Genomic DNA, 20,959 nt, shown 5'->3' with positions numbered 1-20,959 from the left:
TGGGTCAATGCTTGATAGTATTTTTTCTGACATTCTGAGCTTTTAGTTGGATTGTGTTCTTAAATCATGAATTATATTGCTTAATTTTAAGAAACAAAAGTATTAATTGGCCAGACTAAATCCCTGTGTAACCCAAACATCACCCGCATTTCTGAATGCTGGAGAAAGGAACTGACTTGAAGCTGCAATCCTATAAACACTTGTTCAGGTTTGTCCCATGAAACTTAATGGGTCTTAATTCCTAAGCAAACATGCACAGGATTTCATTGCAAGAGTTTTTGGAAAGCTAATTCAGCTTCAGAGATGCCATATGACAGCAATCTCCAGCCTTTTCTGGCCAGGAACCCATCTTTTAACCTGCATTTGGAGACCCCTTTCTTAACTTCTTGCCATACATTTGTATAGTGGCAGTGCTGTTTTTGCAACCCAATTTAGATCAGGCCATGACCACCAAGCTGTGGCCTCAATCTACAAGCTGAAAACTGGCAGTGTACAAGATCCCTCCAAAGTTGTTTTAGCCTTAAATGAAATGAAATGTACCAATGAGTAAATAATAAGAATCAAGACCACATATGACTTGACTGCAGTTTATTGAAAATGGCCACCTCCCAACAACATGGGAAGCAAACCATGGGAAATAAAGACAGGTGCAATGTAATTCACAAAACTGACACAAGAATGTACTTTTGATAATGAGATAGCTTTTCCAATGACACCATTATAGTAAATGATTGTTTACTCAGTGTTGTACAGGACCTTGTTGCTCTGGAGCCACAATCAGGCTGCCTGATCATTGATTAAATCATGACTTTGATTCAAGGGAGGAAATGCTCTATTTTCTTTTCTCTTTATAGGCAGATAAGAGCAACCGTGACTTAGCATTATCAATGTTGGCTGGTCCAACATCAGCACATAGTCAAATACAGTAGGGACAAATTATGTCTTTTGGGAAGCAAGGAACTACAACAACACCTGGAGAGAACAACCAACTGGAAGAAGCCTCAAGAAAGAGAAGGAAAGGCCACTTCAATACAGAATGCCATGAACTGGCAGCCACCATAAAAAGCCAAAAAATGTACAGCATACTCTGAAAGAAACACACTCCTCCCCTTCCCCCTTCCAGCTCCTCTCTGCTAACTGATATCCTAAAATGCAACACCATCAGCATATTTCATTAGCATTCTCTACCAGCTGTCTTCCACCATTGTACAACTAAGCAACAGGTGACAGAAGCAAGATGGAAGATGGTAAGGTTAATGGTGCTTTCTTGGGGAGCAAAATAGATACAACATTGTGTTTTAAAGGACACAGTTTGTTCTTTTCTGTATTACCAGGGTGGGGTTGAAGGTGTTGCGCTGATGCCACAAGAAGCTAGAAGATGTTTCTTTCCTTTTAGGAACCAGCTGGGACATTTAATGCCTTCCGCCTTTGATGGATGAGCTGCTTGTGGTGGTTCTCCTAATGATCGTGCTAGAGCCGGAACCGGAACCTTGAGAGTATCCGCCACCGCCTATGCAGGAGCCTCCAGAGCCTCCTCCTCCTATGATTCCACCTCCGTAGCCCCCGCTTCCACCGCCATAACCTCCGCTTCCACCGCCATAGCCACAACTTCCACCGCCCATTCCTCCTCCTATGATGCTGCCGCCGCTAATGCCGCCGCCCATGCTACCAACGCTAATGCCGCCGCCGCTCATGCCGCCACCCATTCCGCCCATGCCGCCGCCCATGCCGCCACCCATTCCACCCATGCCGCCGCCCATGCCGCCGCCAATTCCGCCCATGCCGCCGCCGCCAATTCCTCCCATGCCGCCGCCATATTGGGAACTCCTCACAGCTGCAAAGGAAACACAGGTTCAGTACATACTCTTTCATGTTGAAAATAATTCATGTTTGAAACAGTGAAGGTGAACATGGAAGCTACTTACAGACATGGACTTGGGATCCTTGGCCACACAGCCTGTTTAGGAACAAGGAAAATTGGTCACAAAATGAAACGAAACCTTCTTTTCGCTACAAGTACGATCACTTCATCCAGGCTTCCTCAAACTCGGCCCTCCAAATGTTTTGAGACTACAATTCCCATCATCCATGACCTCTGGTCCTGCTAGCTAGGGATCATGGGAGTTGTAGGCCAAAAACATCTGGAGGGCCGAGTTTGAGGAAGCCTGACTTAATAGGCAGAGTGGTGTCTGCAGATAATAATAATCCTGTCTAGCATCTGTGAGTCATAGAATTACTAGGCCCGACTTACAAGTGACCCAAAAAGCCATGTAGTCCTACGCCCATTTTACAAGGCTAGACCAACCCCACCCCCCAAAATTCCCTCCTGCAAATCAATCCATATAATCTGGACCAATGAGAAACAAGCAGAGAAGGCAGAGTGCTACACAACGTTGTCAAAATAAGTAAAGGAAAGCACACAACACACCAAGGAAGCATAACAGATTAACAAAACAAAACAAACAGTAAAACCACCAAGGACATTCCTTCTGGAGCCATAACAAATTTGCTCCCCATAATTTGGATGTCCAATATGCCACTAAGCATTCTATGAATGTTCAAATATTTGCAGAATCCTCCCTGAACCCACAATATTTGAAATCAAGGCAGATGCTGCTTGCAGACACTCGGTCCAGTTAATTTACAAAGGGGAAAAAATTCCCTCTGTGGAAGGTTGCAATGGTCACCCACCTGCTCTCTTCTCCTTCCAGCAGTTTCCTGTACATGGCAATCTCAATGTCCAGAGCAAGCTTGACATTCAGCAGCTCTTGGTACTCTTTCAATAGGCGAGCCAACTCTTCCTTGTCCTTTGTCAGGGCACATTCCAATTCTTCCAGTTTCTGCCTAGCATCCCGGAGGGCCAACTCGCCGCGCTCCTCAGCTTCAGCAATGGCTGACTGCAGCTGAGCACACTGCAAGACAAGAAGAAGAGAAAGATAAAAACTTTTCTATTTCCACTACGACTGAGACCTTGGGATGGACTTTTTGGAATCCTAGACTTCCTTGTTGCTTTGTTTACCTACCCAGCTATTTAACAAGCCTCCCAGGCAGGGACTGCATCAGAAGCCCAGGTTTTTCTGACAGCTGTTCAGTCCAATCTCTGAATATCTGTCTCATTATTCCTGTCTAGCACCTGAAACCCTGAATTTAGGAACAAAGGCTGGGAACAGACTGATCCATCCCTGATCTGAGCACCCATCAGGGATAATTGTTTCCAGGTCAAAGAATGGGATTTATAGGCCAGCCTGGACCCATAGTGCCAAGGGATATGGCCATGTTCATGATCTTAGAAAAAGAAAGATGCTGAGGCTCAAAACTGCATAGGAGCCTTCGTGGTTGCCCTGAAAGATGTATTCAAGATACCATGAGCATCCTTTCCCAACCTGTTGCCCACCAGATGTTGCTGGACTGGCCATTGGCCATGCTGAATGAAACTGATGAGAGTTGGAGTCCAATGACATCTGGAAGACAGACTTCTTGTGAGTGCTCAGCAGGGGTGGGGACCAACACTTTGCCTGAACTGAGCCATCTCTTTCAAGTCTGAATCCTGATGTTCCAAACAGGTTCAGAGGCTGAGCCCAGGCCTGGGATCAAGTTCAGCTTTCCCAACACATGTCTTTTCTACTTATTGGTATGTTAGATGTCATTATTTAATGGAGAAAATTAAACAATGTTTGGGGTTTTTTGGTAAGTCTACCTCCAGGTGCTTTTTCCAGTCTTCCTGTACTAAGGTATCTCAGCTGACACTTGGCACCTTAGCACATTTCCACAGAAGAGTGGCGGATTCTAGCACCAGTTGATGTGTGAGAAACTGAGAACTCTCTGTAGAATATGGAGCAACACTTCTGACATTATACTGCACATTAAGGCAGCAGCTTGGAGAGGGCACCACACAGAGGCTATTCCATGTGGCCTCCATGTAGCCAAGATGAATGTGCTGATCCCTCATTGCCAACATCCATGCATCTTGAATTAGAGTATCATGAGTCCATTGCTGAGCAACAGTTGTAAGCCAAGGTCCTCCCCAGAAAGGAGCTCTTCCTCTCCAAGGCATGTGTACGGGTGCAGTGGAGCAGAGTTTCTGCCAGATTCCTTTTAGGCAGGAGACAAGACTCAGAACAGAACGACTGCTGCTGCCTGCACAATCCACTAAGTGATGAGTCAGCATCCCTTCTTGCTCAGATGTTTAAAGCTGAGAAACATAGGAAACTCCCTTATACAGACTCCGATCATTTGATCATCTAGGCCAGTACTGCTTACACAAGCCTTCCCTAACATGGTTTAGATTACAGTTCCCATTATCCACAACCATTAGCTATGCTGGCTGGGGTTTATGGGAATTGTAGTCCAGAAGGGTGCCAGGCTGGTCCAAATTGACTGACTGCAGCTCCCCAAGATTTACAGATAAGACTTGGTTTAAAGCCAAAACGTTTCCACCCTAAAAGCCTCCCATGTTCAAATTGCAACATGATGTCCCTTGAACCACCCAGGCTTCTCAGGGAAATGTAACTTCAATCACTGTCACACCTGAATTTACATACAGGCAATGCAATTTGCATTGTGTGCTTGCCTGATCTGATGCAACGGTTGAACAAAGCCACCGCCATCCTTAATAGATTGCAATCTATTAAGAGTGTTGAGAGATTGGAAGGGCATTTCCAAAAGAGAATAATGGGCATCAGGCATCTTCCAGAGATAAATGTATGAAGTTGCTGAGTCAGAATACCATCAATTTCAAGAGAGGCATTTGGTCTCTTCCAAGGTCTAAGACAACAATGTAATATTACAACAATGTAAGACCTGGAATTATCGAGGATTGGACTAGGAGCTTCCACAAGCTATCATTGAGCTAAAGCCCATCTGATAGCTAAGATGAGCTTTACACCCATATGGTGTGATGTGGACCTCCTGAAAAAGAAGACACTTTTCAGCCTTTGCCCAAATGGAATGTTCATGTGCCATACCTGCTTCTTGACACGGTCAATCTCCCCACGCAGTCTCTGAATGTTCCTGGTCAGCTCTTGAATCTCATGTCTGGTGTTAGTCAGGCTGTCCCCATGTCTTCCAGCTGTGTTTTGCAGAGCTTCGTACTGTTGGGCAGAAACAGTGTTGTGTTTAAGAAACAAAGCAAAAGTTCCTCCAGCAATGTTCTAATCATGGATACCATCCAAAGGCCCCTCTGCCACAACACATTAGCTTCAAGCACAGGGGTCATGCAGGGGAAGATTTGGGTACTATGGTGCCCTGTGCAAGGCCAGAATTTGGTGCCCCCTTCAGTCTTTACAGTTCCTTTCCAAAGGCAGGTGAGAAGATGCCCATCCAAAGGTCCCTCTACAACAAGACATTAGCCCCAAGCACAGGGAGGATCATGCAGCGGCAGATTTGAGTACTATGGTGCCCTGTGCGAGGCCAGAATTTGGTGCCCGCTTCATTCCTTGCAGTGCCTTTCCAAAGGTAGGCAAGGAGGTGCCCTGCTTTGGGAAGGAAGTGTGAGGGCTCTGGCAGGATCCCAGGGTCCTCGTACCTCCTTCCCAAAATCATGAAGGTGCTAACTAGATGAACTCTATGACCCTGTCAGAGCCTCGTGACTCCTTCCTAAAGCCCAGTACCCCTTTGTCTCAGCACTCAGCGCAGGCACACTGCTCACACAGCCCTAAATCCATCCCTGGTTCATGATGGAAGCAGCAAACTGCAGAGAACGTCTCACTATGCTACAAGCCTATGTTGATATCATTACACCAGTTTGACTATCATGGCTTCACCAAAGGACTAGGAATTGTGGCTGCCATTTTAAATGTCATGGCTTCCCCCACCTCCAAATAATATTCTAGTTTGGCTAAGGAGCTAAGAATTCTCGGTTCGAGATTTGCAGTGACTTTCCTTCCTTCACAGGGGTCCCATGGAGAAAGTGATCTGCCCTCAGGTCCATTGCAGTAGAAAGAAAACCCAGGAAACCACAAGGCATGCCAGGTTTCCTCTTTGCTTGATTCCTTACCTGGCTATGGTACCAACTTTCAGCCTCAGCTCGGCTGCTCCGGGCAATCTCTTCATATTGATTTCGTACTTCATCAATGATGCCTTCCAAGTTGAAGTGGCTGCTGTTATCCATACTCACCACCACAGAGGTGTCATGACCACCCATCTGGACCTGAGACAGTTCCTGTTAAAGGACCAAAAAGCCATCAATCAGTAAGACTTGCAATCTGCCTCATTTCTGCCATTTCTCCCCTGATTTCACCACTCATGAAAAAAATAACTAATTAATATCAATTATGTTTGAACTATAAATTATGTCTCCACAAGCATGATTTTGATGTGTCTGGGTTGTAATTGCTTTCGTGCTTTTTCATAGCTTTCACTTTTTTAAAAAGAATGCAAGTTTTTAGATCTCAGAGAGGAAAAGGGGGAAAAACAAACCTGAAACTTGCCATGCTGTTACACTGATTAAGCTTTTTGTTTCAGGTGCAGGGCATAGAGCAATCCAACCTAAGGTGAACACAGATATCTCCATCCCAGTTTAATTGTGGTGGCTGGGAGGAAGTTCAGCACAGTCAATGGAAGTACAGAATCACCAGGATGGAGTGAGGCTTCTGGGACTATCCATTTTAGTCCTTCAGTCCTCTGTGACTATCACATACTTTCCTCTGGTTCCTTGCATCCCTCCCTCAAAACTATGTGGAGTGGTAAGTAACATTCCCATGTATGCCTTCATCTATTTTAAGGAGAGGGAATTCAGTTCCTTTGAATGTGGGTTCAATGGGTGATGGTAGAAGAGAGAGTATTCTTAGCTAGCAGATGGAATGGATAGATTCCTTACCTGTTGGAAGATACGTCTAAGGAATTGGATCTGCTCAGCTAGAGCACCCACTTTGGCTTCCAAGTCAGTCTTGGTCATGTAGGCACAATCCACATCCTAGAAGAGAGATTATGGGGAATGCAAACTTTAAAGCTTCACAGAGTGTTATCACTGACTGAGGCACAACATACAAGAGTTTAGGCATGTCCACATAGATAACATTTTATTCTCCATTCCTGTTGGGATGTTTAGTTGTGATGACTCAACAGGGACTCTGCTTCCCATATGAAGACATAATTAAAGGCAGGATGTTCCTAGCAAGCACAGATTTCTTTCCCTCTTCACCAAGAAACCTCAGGAATTCCCCACACATTTGGCTGTAGGGGGAAAGGGCTTCTGGGTCAGAGGGTGGGGCTGCCAGGCAGGCTTAATCCAACAGTTCCTCTCAATTTATTAATGAAACAATGGATTTCTAAACAAATTACCCCGGGTGCATAGGAAGCAGCAGTTTAATCTACGCTGCCATGTTTTGCAGTGTGCCCCTGCAATTTCTATGATTGCCCTTTTGAACTGCTATAGATCCAGTATAATTTGCTACTATGAGCTCTCCAGTGAGAGCTAAAGATGAGTGATAGGTGTCTTGTGGGGTTCAGCTGTTCTCCAAAAGGCCATTAAACATGTTTGCAGGCTCAGGAGAACCAGAGGTGGTGCAGTGGTTAAAGTGTCAGATGAGGACCTGGGAGAAAAGGTTTCCGATCCACACTCAACCATGAAGCTTGCTGGGTGACCTTGGACCAGTCACAGATTCTCAGTCTAACCTACCTCACAGGGATACTGTGAGGATAAAATGGGGAAGGGGGAAGCGCATTTGCCAACTTGTGCTAATATGTCAGGGAGAAGGCCTATACAGTGGTACCTCTGGTTACAGATGCTTCAGGTTACGCATTTTCAGGTTACGGATGCACCGAAACCCGCAAGTACCGGAACGGGTTACTTCTGGGTTTCAGTGCTTGCGCATGTGCAGAAGCACTAAATCATGATTTGTGCATGTGCAGAAACGCCAGATTACATCACACACATATGCAGATGCGGCGCTGCGGGTTGAGAATGCTGTGGGTTGTGAATGTGCCTCCCACACGGATCACGTTCGCAACCCGAGGTTCCGCTGTACTTGTAGCCTTGACTTCCCCCTGACATATGGGAGAAAACAACATTTCTATGCAATGGCTTGAAAACATTCTGATGCCTGATTCAATTCTATCCCACCACGATGCCTTCTCTATTTACAGTATGCTGCCAAGCGCCACTTCTCACCTTTTTCAGCACCACAAATTCATTCTCAGCAGATGTGCGCCTGCTGATCTCTTCTTCATACCTGTTTAAACCAGAAAAAAGAGGTCACAATGAGCTCACTGAGATAGACCACTGCAAGTGTATAAGATGCCAAGGTATTAAAATAAACCACACCAGCTGATCCCCCAGAGAAACACACACACACACAGCTACTCAGATTAGTGTTTCCAACCTTCTGTTGTACTGCAGAAGGTTGTAGTGCAGAGTGCAACCTGCACTCATCTGGAATGCCCTGGAGCTGAGGACAATTTCATTATTCTGAACCAAAGTCACTTAATGATTAATGGCAGATCTACCCCTGAAGCACAAATAGTGGTGACGAAGCACCTTTCATTTTTGGTTGTTCCTTACTTGTTCTTGTAGTCTTCTACAAGGTGCTGCATGTTCTGAAGTTCTGATGCCAGCTGTGATTTCTGCATGCGGATTCGTTCAATTTGGCTTCTCAGGCCGTTGATGAATTGCTGGAACTCACTATCCAGGTTCTGCTGTGGGCCTCGGCCCTGGGTTTGCTGCTGTAAGATCTGCCATTTGGTTTGCAGAACCTTGTTTTGTTGCTCTAGGAACCGGACCTGAAACCCAAGAAATGGAAGATGTATAAGACATTGAAGAGGTTCGGCATCAAAGCATATTGGAGATGGGTGCTAACAGCAAAGTCCATTCTTTCACAAGTTACTGGATTCACGTGGCTGAGTCCCAAACTACACTCTGCTTCTCCTGTTGTTACTCCAAATTAATAATTGCAGAATTGAAAACACTCGCAATTTTCAGTTTCTGGGGGTATGCGGAACCTTCCCATTTCCTTAGAACTGTGCTTTGTGGTTCTCGTAGTAGGACTACAGATCAGTGCCTGCTCCCCAAGTGATGATACAACATAAGAAACTGGGATGAAGGGCCATTTTTATGGTCTGTAGTCATGCAACAATAAACCAGTGTTGGCACTGTAAACTGCAGTTGCCTCTATCTGGACCCACCAGAGTGGATCAGCTCTTGCCCCAGCCACAATGTCCTAAAGGCAGCCTGGGGAGTCCATACTTGCTCTCTGGTCTGCATTCACCAGGAAAAGGACCACCTAGACTGAGTTCTGCATCCTCCCATATCATCTTAAACTTTCAAGAAGTGATAGCTCAGTATAGAGCATCTGCTTTGCATGCAAAAGGTCCCTGCCATCTCCAGGTAAGATTAGGTGAGACTCCTGTCTGAATACCTAGAGAGTCTCAGCCAGTCAATGTGGACAATACTGAATATGATGGATCAATGCTCTGACTCAATGCAAGGCAGTTTCCTATGTTCCTTCACCCCACATGCCTCAAGGTGCTCACCAAATATTCTACACTTATGTCCACCATACCCACCCTTAAACTGACCAGAAAGCAAATCAGCCACAAGAGAAGCACACCAAAAAAGAGACATGCCAGTGAGGAGCAGATGGAAAAGATGTGCTCAAAGGTGGATCTTAAGCCCACCCCAGATAAATCCTATTCTGACTACACAAATAACAGGCCACCATAGCCCTGGCTATCAGCCCCAGGATGCCTAGGTAGGTGGGTAGCTGCACCAAAGGGATAGAAGAGTTCCAGGCAGTGTTGCCTTGTGTAGGGTCATGTGAAGGGTCATTCCTGAATCATAGTGAAGATGTAGTATACTACCCTCTTCATTCAATCCAGAAGCAGCGGGGAAACTCCCCCCTGATCAATGTCAGGGAAATGACATTGCATGTAAGACAGTCAAAGGTTGCCATCTGTAATTAATGTATATCAGGTAGGAGGACTGGGGAGACCCCTACTTGAGACCCTGGAGAGCCTCTGCCAATCAAAATAGACAACACTAGGCCAGATAGACCAGTGGTTTGAGTCAGCAGCAGCTTCATATGACATATATTAGGACTGAAGTTGATGGACTGCAACTCTCACCATCCCTCGCACTAGCCATGCTAGCTGGGGCTGATAGGAGATGAAGTCTAACACCGTCAGAAGGGCACCAGGTTCCCCTGACAAATACGAAAAAGCTACTTTTTAACAGCCATGCAACTCACAGCTGAGAAGTTTTGCTAGTCACACCAAAAGATTTTTTGCTTCCTTAGAATCCTTGCTTTGGCTTATATCCAGTGCTAGTCCTACTCAGAATAGATCCCTTGACTTTAATGGACCTAATTTAGTCATAACCATTGACTTAAATGGATCTACTCTGAGCAGGAATATCACTGGATACAATCCAATGTTTCAGCAGAGGAGCTTCCCGAAATCCCTTTGAATTTTGCTTGAAGCCATGTTTCAGGCAACGTCAATTTTAAATGGCATGTTGTCCTGTGTGTCAAGCCTCAATGCATCCCATTGGGCCAATTCTGCACACTTCCTTGGGCTTTGAACAACTCTTAACACTTAGTTAAACTTTTTCCATTTCATATGTCTTGTGAAACCATATACATCCATGTACCTGTAACACACACATTTCTCCCAATAAATCTCACTTGTGTCTTAGCCAACACCAATAAAAAAGTAGCAACATACTATTGCTATCCTGGAGTCTCTTGGTGAATCTGCTGGTTAATGCAGAGACTCCAGACATCTGCTTCTGCTTAATTTTCTTAATATTGGGTGGGTGGGAGGAACAGAGCAAATGTTCTTCCCTCTGTTTCATGCCACAAACATATTCAACACCCTGATCATCTGCCAATGCAAATGGCCTTAACTGACATTAATGGCTTGTAAACAGTTAACCAGGAGGCTGTTACAGATATTGTGATATAGAAGTATCACTGCCCTGAGTGATACATATGTATGTAGAAGGGTAGGATATAAATGCTGGTATAAATGAATAAAGCAAAGAACTCATAATTTCAGAATTTAAGTAAAATATTCTGTGGAAATTAAATCCCATCTATTCCATAATGTAAACCTCAAAATTCAAGCTTTCATATTTTCAGACGTTACTCAACTGTTCATAGCAAAAATTAACTGCATTTTCCCAGACAACACGCATTATGTGAAATCAGTCAAACTGCATCACTTCCTTTTCTGGCAGCTTACCTTGTCAATGAAGCTAGCAAATTGATTGTTGAGACTCTTGATTTGCTCTTTCTCCTGATTTTTCACTTGCTGGATCTGGGGGTCAATATCTACACGAACTGGTCTCAGAAGGCTTGGGTCTATTTGGACACTGCCAATGCCTCCACCACTAACACCAGGGCCAATTCCCCCACCGAAAGGACCACCGCCCATTCCTCCACCACCATAACCACCACCGAAAGGACCACCGCCCATTCCTCCGCCACCATAACCACCGCCCATTCCTCCACCACCATAACCACCGCCCATTCCTCCACCACCATAACCACCACCCATTCCTCCACCACCATAGCCGCCGCCCATTCCTCCGCCACCATAACCACCGCCTATTCCTCCACCACAGATCCCACCGCCCATTCCTCCACCACAGATCCCACCACCATAGCCGCCACCCATTCCACCGCCATAGCCTCGTCCATAGGAAATTCTTGTTCCTCTACTGCCATAGTTATGGAGGCTCCTGCTGCCATATTGGCCTCTTATGCCTCCACCAAATCCCTGGCATGATGAAGAATAGCCAATTCTACTTCCTCCTCCTCCACCGCCGCCGATAACAGAAGTTGAGCTGTAGCCTCTGCGGCTCACTTTGCTGGTTTTGACAGACATCACTGTGACAGAGTTGAACGAGGAGCAGAGAAAATGATCAAGCCCAGAGGTTGCAATGCAAAAAAGGGAGATGAAGAGATGTGCAGAGCCCAAGGGAAGCAAATCCCTCTGGATCCGGAGTTGGAAAGAGCCTCCCTTATATCTGCTTTAGGGAGGAGCTGGGCTTGAGTTTGCATGGGCGGGAAGAGGGATATCATTGTATTGTGCTCATGAACTTGGTGTGGTTGACAGATCTTCATCTTCAATTTTCCAAACACTGACCCTACCCATTAGCACACCCCTTCACTGCCAAAGGAAGAGAAGACAATGATGATGACCAATGATGGCACAATGTCTTTGCAGTGACTAAGATACGTTAAGCTTGGTTATTTTGTCTGGGGAGTAGGCTCTTTAATTGACACAGTGCATCACTCTTAATTCTCAATGGAGGTCCTATCTATCAGTATCTTCATCTGCATTTCTAATTGCAAAGCTCCATGGCAGGCAGCCGCTTTGCAGCATGCAAAGCATTAGCACGCCTTTCACAATCCCCAAAAGCACGCCCGCAATTACACCCTAAATCTGCCTCTATGTGGAAAATTGCCTTTGGCTCCCTAAGAGCAGTTTCTCAACTTGAAGTTCACGGAGGATCTTCATCACCTTGGTAAACAAAATGCTTTGTCAGAGCAGATCTGTCTGGGCTTTTCTCGCATGGGTATCCCTAAAACTCATTGGGACAGCAGCAGTTCCTTTACAGCAAGGAGCTAGCAGCAACACTGAATGAATCTTAAGACGGGCAACACCAGCTAAAAGAGAATGGAGATCACATGCTGATGAACAAATGATGGACATCCATGGAGGACACTTCTCTTTTTACTTTGGATAGTGGGCATAAGGAAACAAAGAAGCGACTGAGGCATGCAACCCTCTGCTTTGGTGGAGATGGTAGACTGTGGATGGCAAAGCTCAAGAAGAACGGATGGGCTAAAACAGCAGAAGGGAAAGGATCAAGTTTTCTGCAGGACCTTCGAGATTGACCGATTAATTGCAGCATGAACTTCCATGCAATAAGAACAAAACTGTTTCTACTTCTTCTCTCTGTCTGTCTCTGTCTCTTTCTAGGTCACATGTAGGAATCCCATAAGATACATACTGTGCTCAGCCAATTTCTAGACTTTAGAATCAGAGTTAGCTTGTTTCATAAAATTTATATACCACTTGATTGTGGGGGGAAACCAAGCAAACAAATTTTTAAAAACATTTTTAAAAGATACATATAAATGAATGTATATGTGTCACAGAGAGAAAAAAGAGAAGCAGTCAAAAGTGTGAAGATAGATTAGAAAGATTGGATGGGTCATTGATGGAGAGATGGGCAAAGAATTGTGAAACAGATTGGATGGTAAACTTCGAGCTTAAAGAAATTGCTATTCAGGCCACATAAAAATTGGACCTAGCAGTCACCTAGTTGATTATGAAGCAAAGGCAACATTGTGAAGAAAGTCATTGTGAAATGTACTTTTTTTATTATTATGAAATGCATTCATCACGCAGCAGCTAAGCTGTAACAAGCTGAGTTATCGTTTTTCAAAGACATGAGCCATGTCTTCATCTTCTTTTTCCTTTTTGCTAACCTCCATTAAATATACAAATTAAAATCTGCTGTGACTTTGCCAGACATTATTTCTTAGGTAATAATGATTGAATTCACCAAATAGCATTGTTGCTATAACTCCCCTCCCACTAATAATAACAATAATAATAATGCAGATTTAAGAAAATAACCATTTTTAAATATTGCCCTTTTAAAAAGAAAGAAAGAATTTCTTAGCGTTATTTTCTATTGAACCAATCAGACTCTTTGAAGCCTTGTTTGTACATGAATAAACAGGTCAGTGCTTCTTCTCTATACTTGATGATTAATACACCCATCCATTTCTTGCAGATGCACATATAATACCTTCATTTGCATTCCCTTCTTGTGTACTTCAATATCATGGGCAATGCCTCTGGAGGTGCCCTTTCCATCTGCATAGGAGCTCTATGGAACCTGGCACATATGGGGCGCTCTGCCTGGGAAGATAAATGTCACATTTCCAGGAACAGGAGAGTATTTGGAGCACTAAAAGGAGTTGAAACACCTCTCCAATTTGTGCTAAACATACATAATATTCTGCATCTGGGCATAGAAGAGCATCTTCGTGTTAGGTAGATAAGGTGTGTACATTGTTCTTGGTTTTTTGGGAGAGGTGTAGAAATCTGAGTGGTAGTCAAGTAAGTGTTACTCAGAGAAGACCCACTGAAATGAATAGACAAAACTTGATCATGTTCACTAATTTCAGTGTGTCCACTCAGTGTGTAAAACCTAGTCAAATACTACCCACTTTGTTCAGCAATACAGTATATCTCAAGCAAGCAATAACAAACACAGTCTACATGCAATCAATCCTATTACTAAACCATGTAAGCAATTACCGTATTTTTTGCACTATAAGACTCACTTTTTCCCTCCTAAAAAGTAAGGGGAAATGTGTGCTTGTCTTATGGAGCGAATGCAGGCTGCACAGCTATCCCAGAAGCCAGAAAAGTAAGAGCGATCCCTCTTGCTGTTCTGGCTTCTGAGATTCAGAATATTTTTTTTCTTGTTTTCCTCCTCCAAAAACTAGGTGCGTCTTGTAGAGCAAAAAATACGGTATATGTTGTTTGATTCCTTTCAGTGCTCTAAGATAGCATCCTTGTGCATCAGAGGGCTAATAAATTGTCAATTTTTAAAAAAATGTTATTTTGGGGGATTGTATCCCATGTTAATCCTACTCAGAGGTTTTATTACAATCAAGAAGTATATACCATACATTTCCTAAAATGAATAAATAAAATGCCTAACTCAAGGCCTTTAATTTCCATAGGTCTACTATGATTGGGTTAGCATTTCTTTTCCTCTCTCTTTCTCCAAGCTAGTGCAGAGTTTTCCTCATTTTGTCCTGCCCTCTTCTCATTGGGTCCCATGCCTTTCTTTTTAGATTGTGAGCCTGCACAGAGAAATCAGAATTCCCCCTCTATTTTTTGTACCACATCAATGCTTAAGCGCTTTTGAAAATACAGAAATAAAATACAGAATAAATTGATTGTGGAAATGATGATGATGAATCAGAAATTACAACAGAGATAATCCAGATTTCCTAAGAATGACTTCCTCCGGTTTCTATGAGTGTGTGTAGATTATCTATTTCCTTTCAGATTGTAAAAATGTCTATGGCTGAATTCTTCATTCCTCTTGTGCTTCAATGTATTGCCACAAAATTGACACACTTTCCATTTGTCTCACTTCTCTAATCCATACAACATTTGTTAATTTGATCAGGAGACCACCCACATCCCAGGCTGTACATAACCTGTCCATAATAATATCACATATTTGCATTTTCCAATCCCAGGGCAACATCTGTCCTTGCAGCTCTTAATAAGTGAGAAAATCTTTCCAAGTTATCTCACATCACCAAGTATACTGTAGTCAAAAGGAAGGAAGGAAGGAAGGAAGGAAGGAAGGAAGGAAGGAAGGAAGGAAGGAAGGAAGGAAGGACACTGGGAGTAGTCCTTTTGGTATCCTGTATCCAATAATATCTTCCACTTAAATTTCCAACAGATTATTTATTTGGGTGCATTCCCATTCCCAAAATGTGTGTACAGTGGTACCTCGAGTTAAGAACCTAATTCGTTCTTAACCTGAAACTGTTCTTAACCTGTGGTACCACTTTAGCTAATGGGGCCTCCTGCTGCCACTGCACCACCGCTGCACAATTCCTGTTCTCATCCTGAAGCAAAGTACTATTTTTGGGTTAGTGGAGTCTGTAACCTGAAGCGTCTATAACCTGAAGCATCGGTAACCTGAGGTACCACTGTATAAGATTTGCACCTTCCTTGTGTTTCTGGAAACTACCTTTGTCCAACTATTATATTTTGGACTTTTCCTCTCATACAAACAGGCAGTGGGAAGGGGAGGCAGGCATCCAGGCAAAAAGACTTCAGCAATACCACCCACCATTGAACCCTATGTGTTTTGACTATATGCAGTTTTCACTTTAGGTGTGACCCCCCAGAATGGAACCTCCACATACATTGCAGGCTTACTGTATTTAGAAGTTCATATTTCCAAGTTTTTCTGGATGAATATTCCACAGGGCATATTAAAATATTAAAAGTGAGGTCTTTCAATGCAACCCTATGAAGACTTCATTGACTATATAAACCAAGTGTTCGTATTCCCCTTTAGTGAAGGATATGAAGTTACTGGGAAGAGGAGGAATGGTGGGGGCAGCCTCCCCATCCTGACCCTTCCAGGGAGGAGGAAGAAGAAGATAGTATAAATTTACAACAGGGGTTTGAGGGAGGTAGCAGCTCAGAGGCAGATGAGGGGGGAAGATGGGAAATCACGGGAGAGCCAGGACAACACCCAGCTGACACATTCTCATTAGAAAGCATTCCAGACCCTCCATCTCCCAGAACCCGGTGAGCCTTAAAAGTAGGAGAGCAAAGAGCTCAAAGACAGAGGGAACGTAGCAGCACCCGTAGAGGAGACGATGAGAATGACAAATGAGGAAGTGGGAGAGACAGGAGGTGGAGATTCACTCTGGACCTGGGTGTTTATGGAAGAGGCTGGGTTCTATAGCCTCTCTCTGTAAAGATTGAAATAAAAAAGGACGGTAATAAATTTTTCCTTGTCTTTATACTTTCCTGGGCAACCAGCCAGCAGCTGCTGACAGCATCCTGACATCCATTGAGCCTCTCCAAATGGGGAAGTAATGGGGGCATCTTTTCCTCCATTTCCAATGGGTGGAGAGAATATATATATATATATATAATATTTTAAAATTTGACTTCAGGAAATGGGCAAAAGCACACAGAGCTTTCCTCTACCTTCATTTCTGCCCTGACAGTTCAAGACCAGCAGGGCACAGAATGCAATGGTTGAACCACCTCCAAATTCCCCTCCCTGACCTTAGGACTGCAGCTATATTTAGCTACCTGAACTCAACCTGAGTCTCCTGTTTTCAAAGCCATCTTGTTTTAATTGGATTCTTTTATTGTGTGCATTAATTATGGATACTTACATTTTGATATTTTAATGAGATAGTTTTATTGTGTATTTTAATTATGGATGTTTACAGTGAGTTTTAATGTCTGTATAATGGGTTTCTAGACTGACAGCCCTATCCACAGGCTCCAGTGAACATGTGGAGGACCCTTAGCTCATATCGGCAGCAGAGGTTTCCCATGTACTTTCTTCTTTCTTTGGCGATCCCTCGTAGCCAAGTAAGATTGTCTTCCATAAACACGGTTTTAACAATGAGTCCGTAAGTGACTGTGGAGGCCAATTCCGGATCCACACGTCCTTCCACAGTGGGGACAATTGTTTCCAAGCAGGAGTTGATCATGGTGTGGATTTGCCAAGCGTGCCTTCCTCTTAGCACGTTTCTCCCTTTCGTCCTGAGTTTGAGTGTCTTCAAAACCCATGACACCTTTGGTAAAGGTACACTGAGGGCTCAGCCACACTTCTGGAAAACCTCTCAGGCCCATGATTTTGTGGTGCAGGACAAGCAGAAATATGGTTGAGCCCTTAGTTCTGCAAATGCAGCTCTTGTGTATATGAGGAGGACTGAGGGAGCCCCTGTTCCCTTAATACAAATACACTTACCATTATTTTCATAGGACACCATCCTATTTTTTCCCCTAACATGTGAATGGCATTGTCCCAGTGACAATGCTGTCACACCCAACTACAGATGGGAAAAAACCAACAACAACCAAGAACATGTAAGTGATTCACTAATTTTTAAAAAAACCAAACAAACAGCAACACTCATTTCCCAGGCACTGTACCTTAGAGAACACGGAAGGTGTTAAGTCAGCAAGAACCCTATATCAAAAGAAGCCAATGAATCAACTTAGAGATAATGTGTCTCTTGCATCACTGGAGGTAACTCTAGACAACTCCAGATTTTATTATGATTATCAGCCTTAAGGCTCAACTTTGATTTGGATGTTTTGTACCAACCAGTGGAAGAATTGGTAGTATACAAATGCAGATCTACAAGGAGGAAATGGAAAGTAACATGCTACTTCTGCAAACGAGAGAGAGAGAGAGAGAGAGAGAGAGAGAGAGAGAGAGAGAGAGAGAGAACTCCTTAGTATATTCCCATTCTTGCCCCCAGCCCCTCCTTTTCTTCCTTGTTTCCTAAGAAAACTGTAATTCAGACCTTGTGAGTTCACTTAAGGACAACTCAGCCTTCAGCCTCCCTCCCCCTTCTCAATTAGAGAGGCCTTCATTAAGAGCCTTCACTAAGAGCCCTGTAAATGCTGTAAATAAATGAGTTAACCTGGTAACACCTGTCCTAAAAGGTAAAGGTAAAGGACCCCTGGCAGTTAAGTCCAGTCGTGAACGACTCTAGGGTTGCAGTGGTCATCTCGCTTTATTGGCTGAGGGAGCCAATGTTTGTCCACAGACGGTTTTTCCAGGTCATGTGGCCAGCATGACTAAGCCGCTTCTGGAGAAACCAGAGCAGCACACGGAAATGCCATTTACCTTCCCTCGGGAGCGGTACCTATTTATCTACTTGCACTTTGAGGTGCTTTCAAACTGCTAGGTTGGCAGGAGCTGGGACCGAGCAACAGGCGCTCACCCTGTCATGGGGATTCGAACCGCCAACCTACTGATCAGCAAGCCCAGGGCTCAGTGGTTTAACCCACAGCGCATCCCTAACACCTATCCTATGTGCAGCTAAATGCAATAGATGACCTTCAAAGTACAAAAGGCCATCTAGTTTAGTGTTGTTTAGTTTAGTTTAGTTTTTAGTTTAGTTTAGTTTAGTTTAGTGTTTCCATAACAAAAAGGCACTGCAAAAAGCTACACAATGTTCTGCATCAGTGGCGTAGCGTGGGGGGTGCAGGGGGGGCCGGCCGCACTGGGCGCAACATCTGGGGGTTAGGGTTAGGGGGCGCAAATCCACGGGTTAGGGGGCACAAATTACTTGCCTTGCCCCGGGTGCTGACAACCCACGCTACGCCACTGTTCTGCATCCCAGCAATTAAGCTGGCTGAGAAGCCTTTCTTCTCTCTCTCATCAAACCTAGGGCTTCAAGTTGCCCAGAGACAGATAAGGCTTCTTAGAAAGTGACAAAACTTCATATTTAGTACTCAAAGATATAGAATGGCCTCCACCACACTTCCCTCCCTGTGCCCCCTCTGATGCCCCCCAAATAATTTTTGGGGTCAGGAGAATCCCCAGAACAATGTGAGGGGAGGAAAGGGGGATAATTCCATCTGTCAAACTGCAATGTTTGTGCTGACACAATGTTCAGCGCAGTATGACATTGAATTCCGCATACACTGTCTTGAAAAATGGCGGCTCTGTTTTTCAGCCTTCAAGATTAATTAGCCATTGATAGACCTTTCCACCTGTTTTCCAAAGTCAATATACATGTGGAAGTTGCAAATGGGGCTGTCAATTCAATCCCACTCCTCCATTGTTGCTCACGTGGGAGAAAATGAAGAAGACCCATAATCTTATCACAACTAGTGTACACTTCATGTACATAAGCATATGTGCACTTACTCATGTTTGTGTAACTTTTGCTTTGCTGTTTGGCAAGAGGTCATTCCCTTCGATTTCATTTACTAGGTTTTTTCCTCTATTGCATGGGTTGGCAAACTAAGGCCCGGGGGCCGAATCCAGCCCAATCGCCTTCTAAATCCGGCCCACGGATGGTCCAGGAATCAGTGTGTTTTTACATGAGTAGAATGTGTGCTTTTATTTAAAATGCATCTCTGGGTTGTTTGTGGGGCATAGGAATTCGTTCAGTCCCCCTATATATATATATAGTCTGGCCCCCCACAAGGTCTGAGGGACAGTGGACCGGCCCCTTGCGGAAAAAGTTTGCTGACCCCTGTATTCTATCGTTCTGCTAAGAGAAAATCCAGTGGTTTGTCACTGTCCCATTTTTCTTGCTTCTATCTGATTATCTAACAGAGCAAGAACATTGTGTACTTGGTGTAAAAGGAAACTGAAATCTAGGTTTGCAAAGCCAGTGGGAGGAGTTCCTTGAGGGAAGCCGCACGTCTTTCATTGCTCCTTGTGGGTGGTGGTTAAGCGCTTGGTAGCATAAAGTTACAAAACTAAGGCGAGACACTAGCCGTTCATTTGGCCGTCTCAGCAAAAGGTGAATCAGCATGAGGTTTCCCACTTAAGGGAAGGTCTCACTTGCATGCGCAATCCTGTGCACATGACTCTACTTCAGTCATGCTGCTGCAATCTCAGATGTTCTACCAGGGGTGCTAACTTGAATAAAGTACGTGGGGAGCAGGTAAGCCCCACCCCATATAACTGATTACATGACGTGGCACACAAACACCATTTGAATGGAAATGCCCTTCAGCTTTGGGGGCCATTTATGCTACAAAGTTTTCCACAAGTTTAACTTTCATGGCTATTCTCGAAGAATCCTGGAAATTGATGTTTGAGAAGGTTCTCAAAATTAGGAATAGAGGGGCAAATTGGATTATTATTGCATTTTAATGAGAAATTACCTAATTTGCACTTTTTTTTGAACAGGGTGATTAAAGGGCATTATGGAATCTGGAGTCACAGACAGGCCTGGGTCCAATGCTTGTGGTATGTATATACTCCAGATTAGAAGATCCTCCCGCTGTCAAGCTCTGTGCCATGTGTCAGTCCCTTTCAGTCTATCTTGCCCTGTCCCCTCCATCATCAATTCCTTGCCTGCCCTCCCAGTTTTACATCTGCCTCCACTTCCCTGCCCCCTCCTCCAAAGCCTCCTATTCTGCCATCCCCCTCTAAAGCCCTTTCTCCACCTCCCTCTGCCTTGCTTGGCCTGTTACTGGAAGTTTGGGCTGTGAAGTTCACACCTGCGATGGGAATGGACCCCAACCCCATCTTCTGTTCCAGCAGAGAATGGAGACACACACAGAGAGAAACTGTTCTCACAGTGGCTACTACCCTGTTTCCCCGAAAATAAGACAGTGTCTTATATTTATTTTTGTTCCCATAGATGCGCTAGGTCTTATTTTCAGGGGATGTCTTATTTTTCCACGAGGAAGAATACGGTACACATTTATTGTCTAATTGTGAGTCAGCCAGACTCCGTCA

The 20,959-nt window shown here is 44.2% G+C and overlaps 1 protein-coding gene across 1 annotated transcript; it reads right to left on the bottom strand.

The window, feature by feature from the left end:
• Window positions 1-573: 573 nt before the first annotated feature.
• Window positions 574-11,920, bottom strand: LOC114592994 (keratin, type II cytoskeletal 7-like). The gene is made up of 9 exons (XM_028721455.2): window positions 11,176-11,920; window positions 8,501-8,718; window positions 8,111-8,171; window positions 6,818-6,913; window positions 5,996-6,160; window positions 4,965-5,090; window positions 2,692-2,912; window positions 1,926-1,957; window positions 574-1,834 (listed from the first exon to the last, which is right to left on the bottom strand). Exons 1-9 carry the CDS (start codon window positions 11,818-11,820, stop codon window positions 1,413-1,415), a joined length of 1,986 nt encoding a protein of 661 aa, XP_028577288.2. The 5' UTR covers window positions 11,821-11,920; the 3' UTR covers window positions 574-1,412.
• Between the last annotated feature and the right edge of the window lie 9,039 nt (window positions 11,921-20,959).

The sequence above is a fragment of the Podarcis muralis genome, chromosome 2 (genome assembly GCF_964188315.1).
Source record: "Podarcis muralis chromosome 2, rPodMur119.hap1.1, whole genome shotgun sequence".
Lineage (NCBI taxonomy): Eukaryota > Metazoa > Chordata > Lepidosauria > Squamata > Lacertidae > Podarcis > Podarcis muralis.
This window is presented reverse-complemented; position numbering and strand designations above follow the sequence as displayed.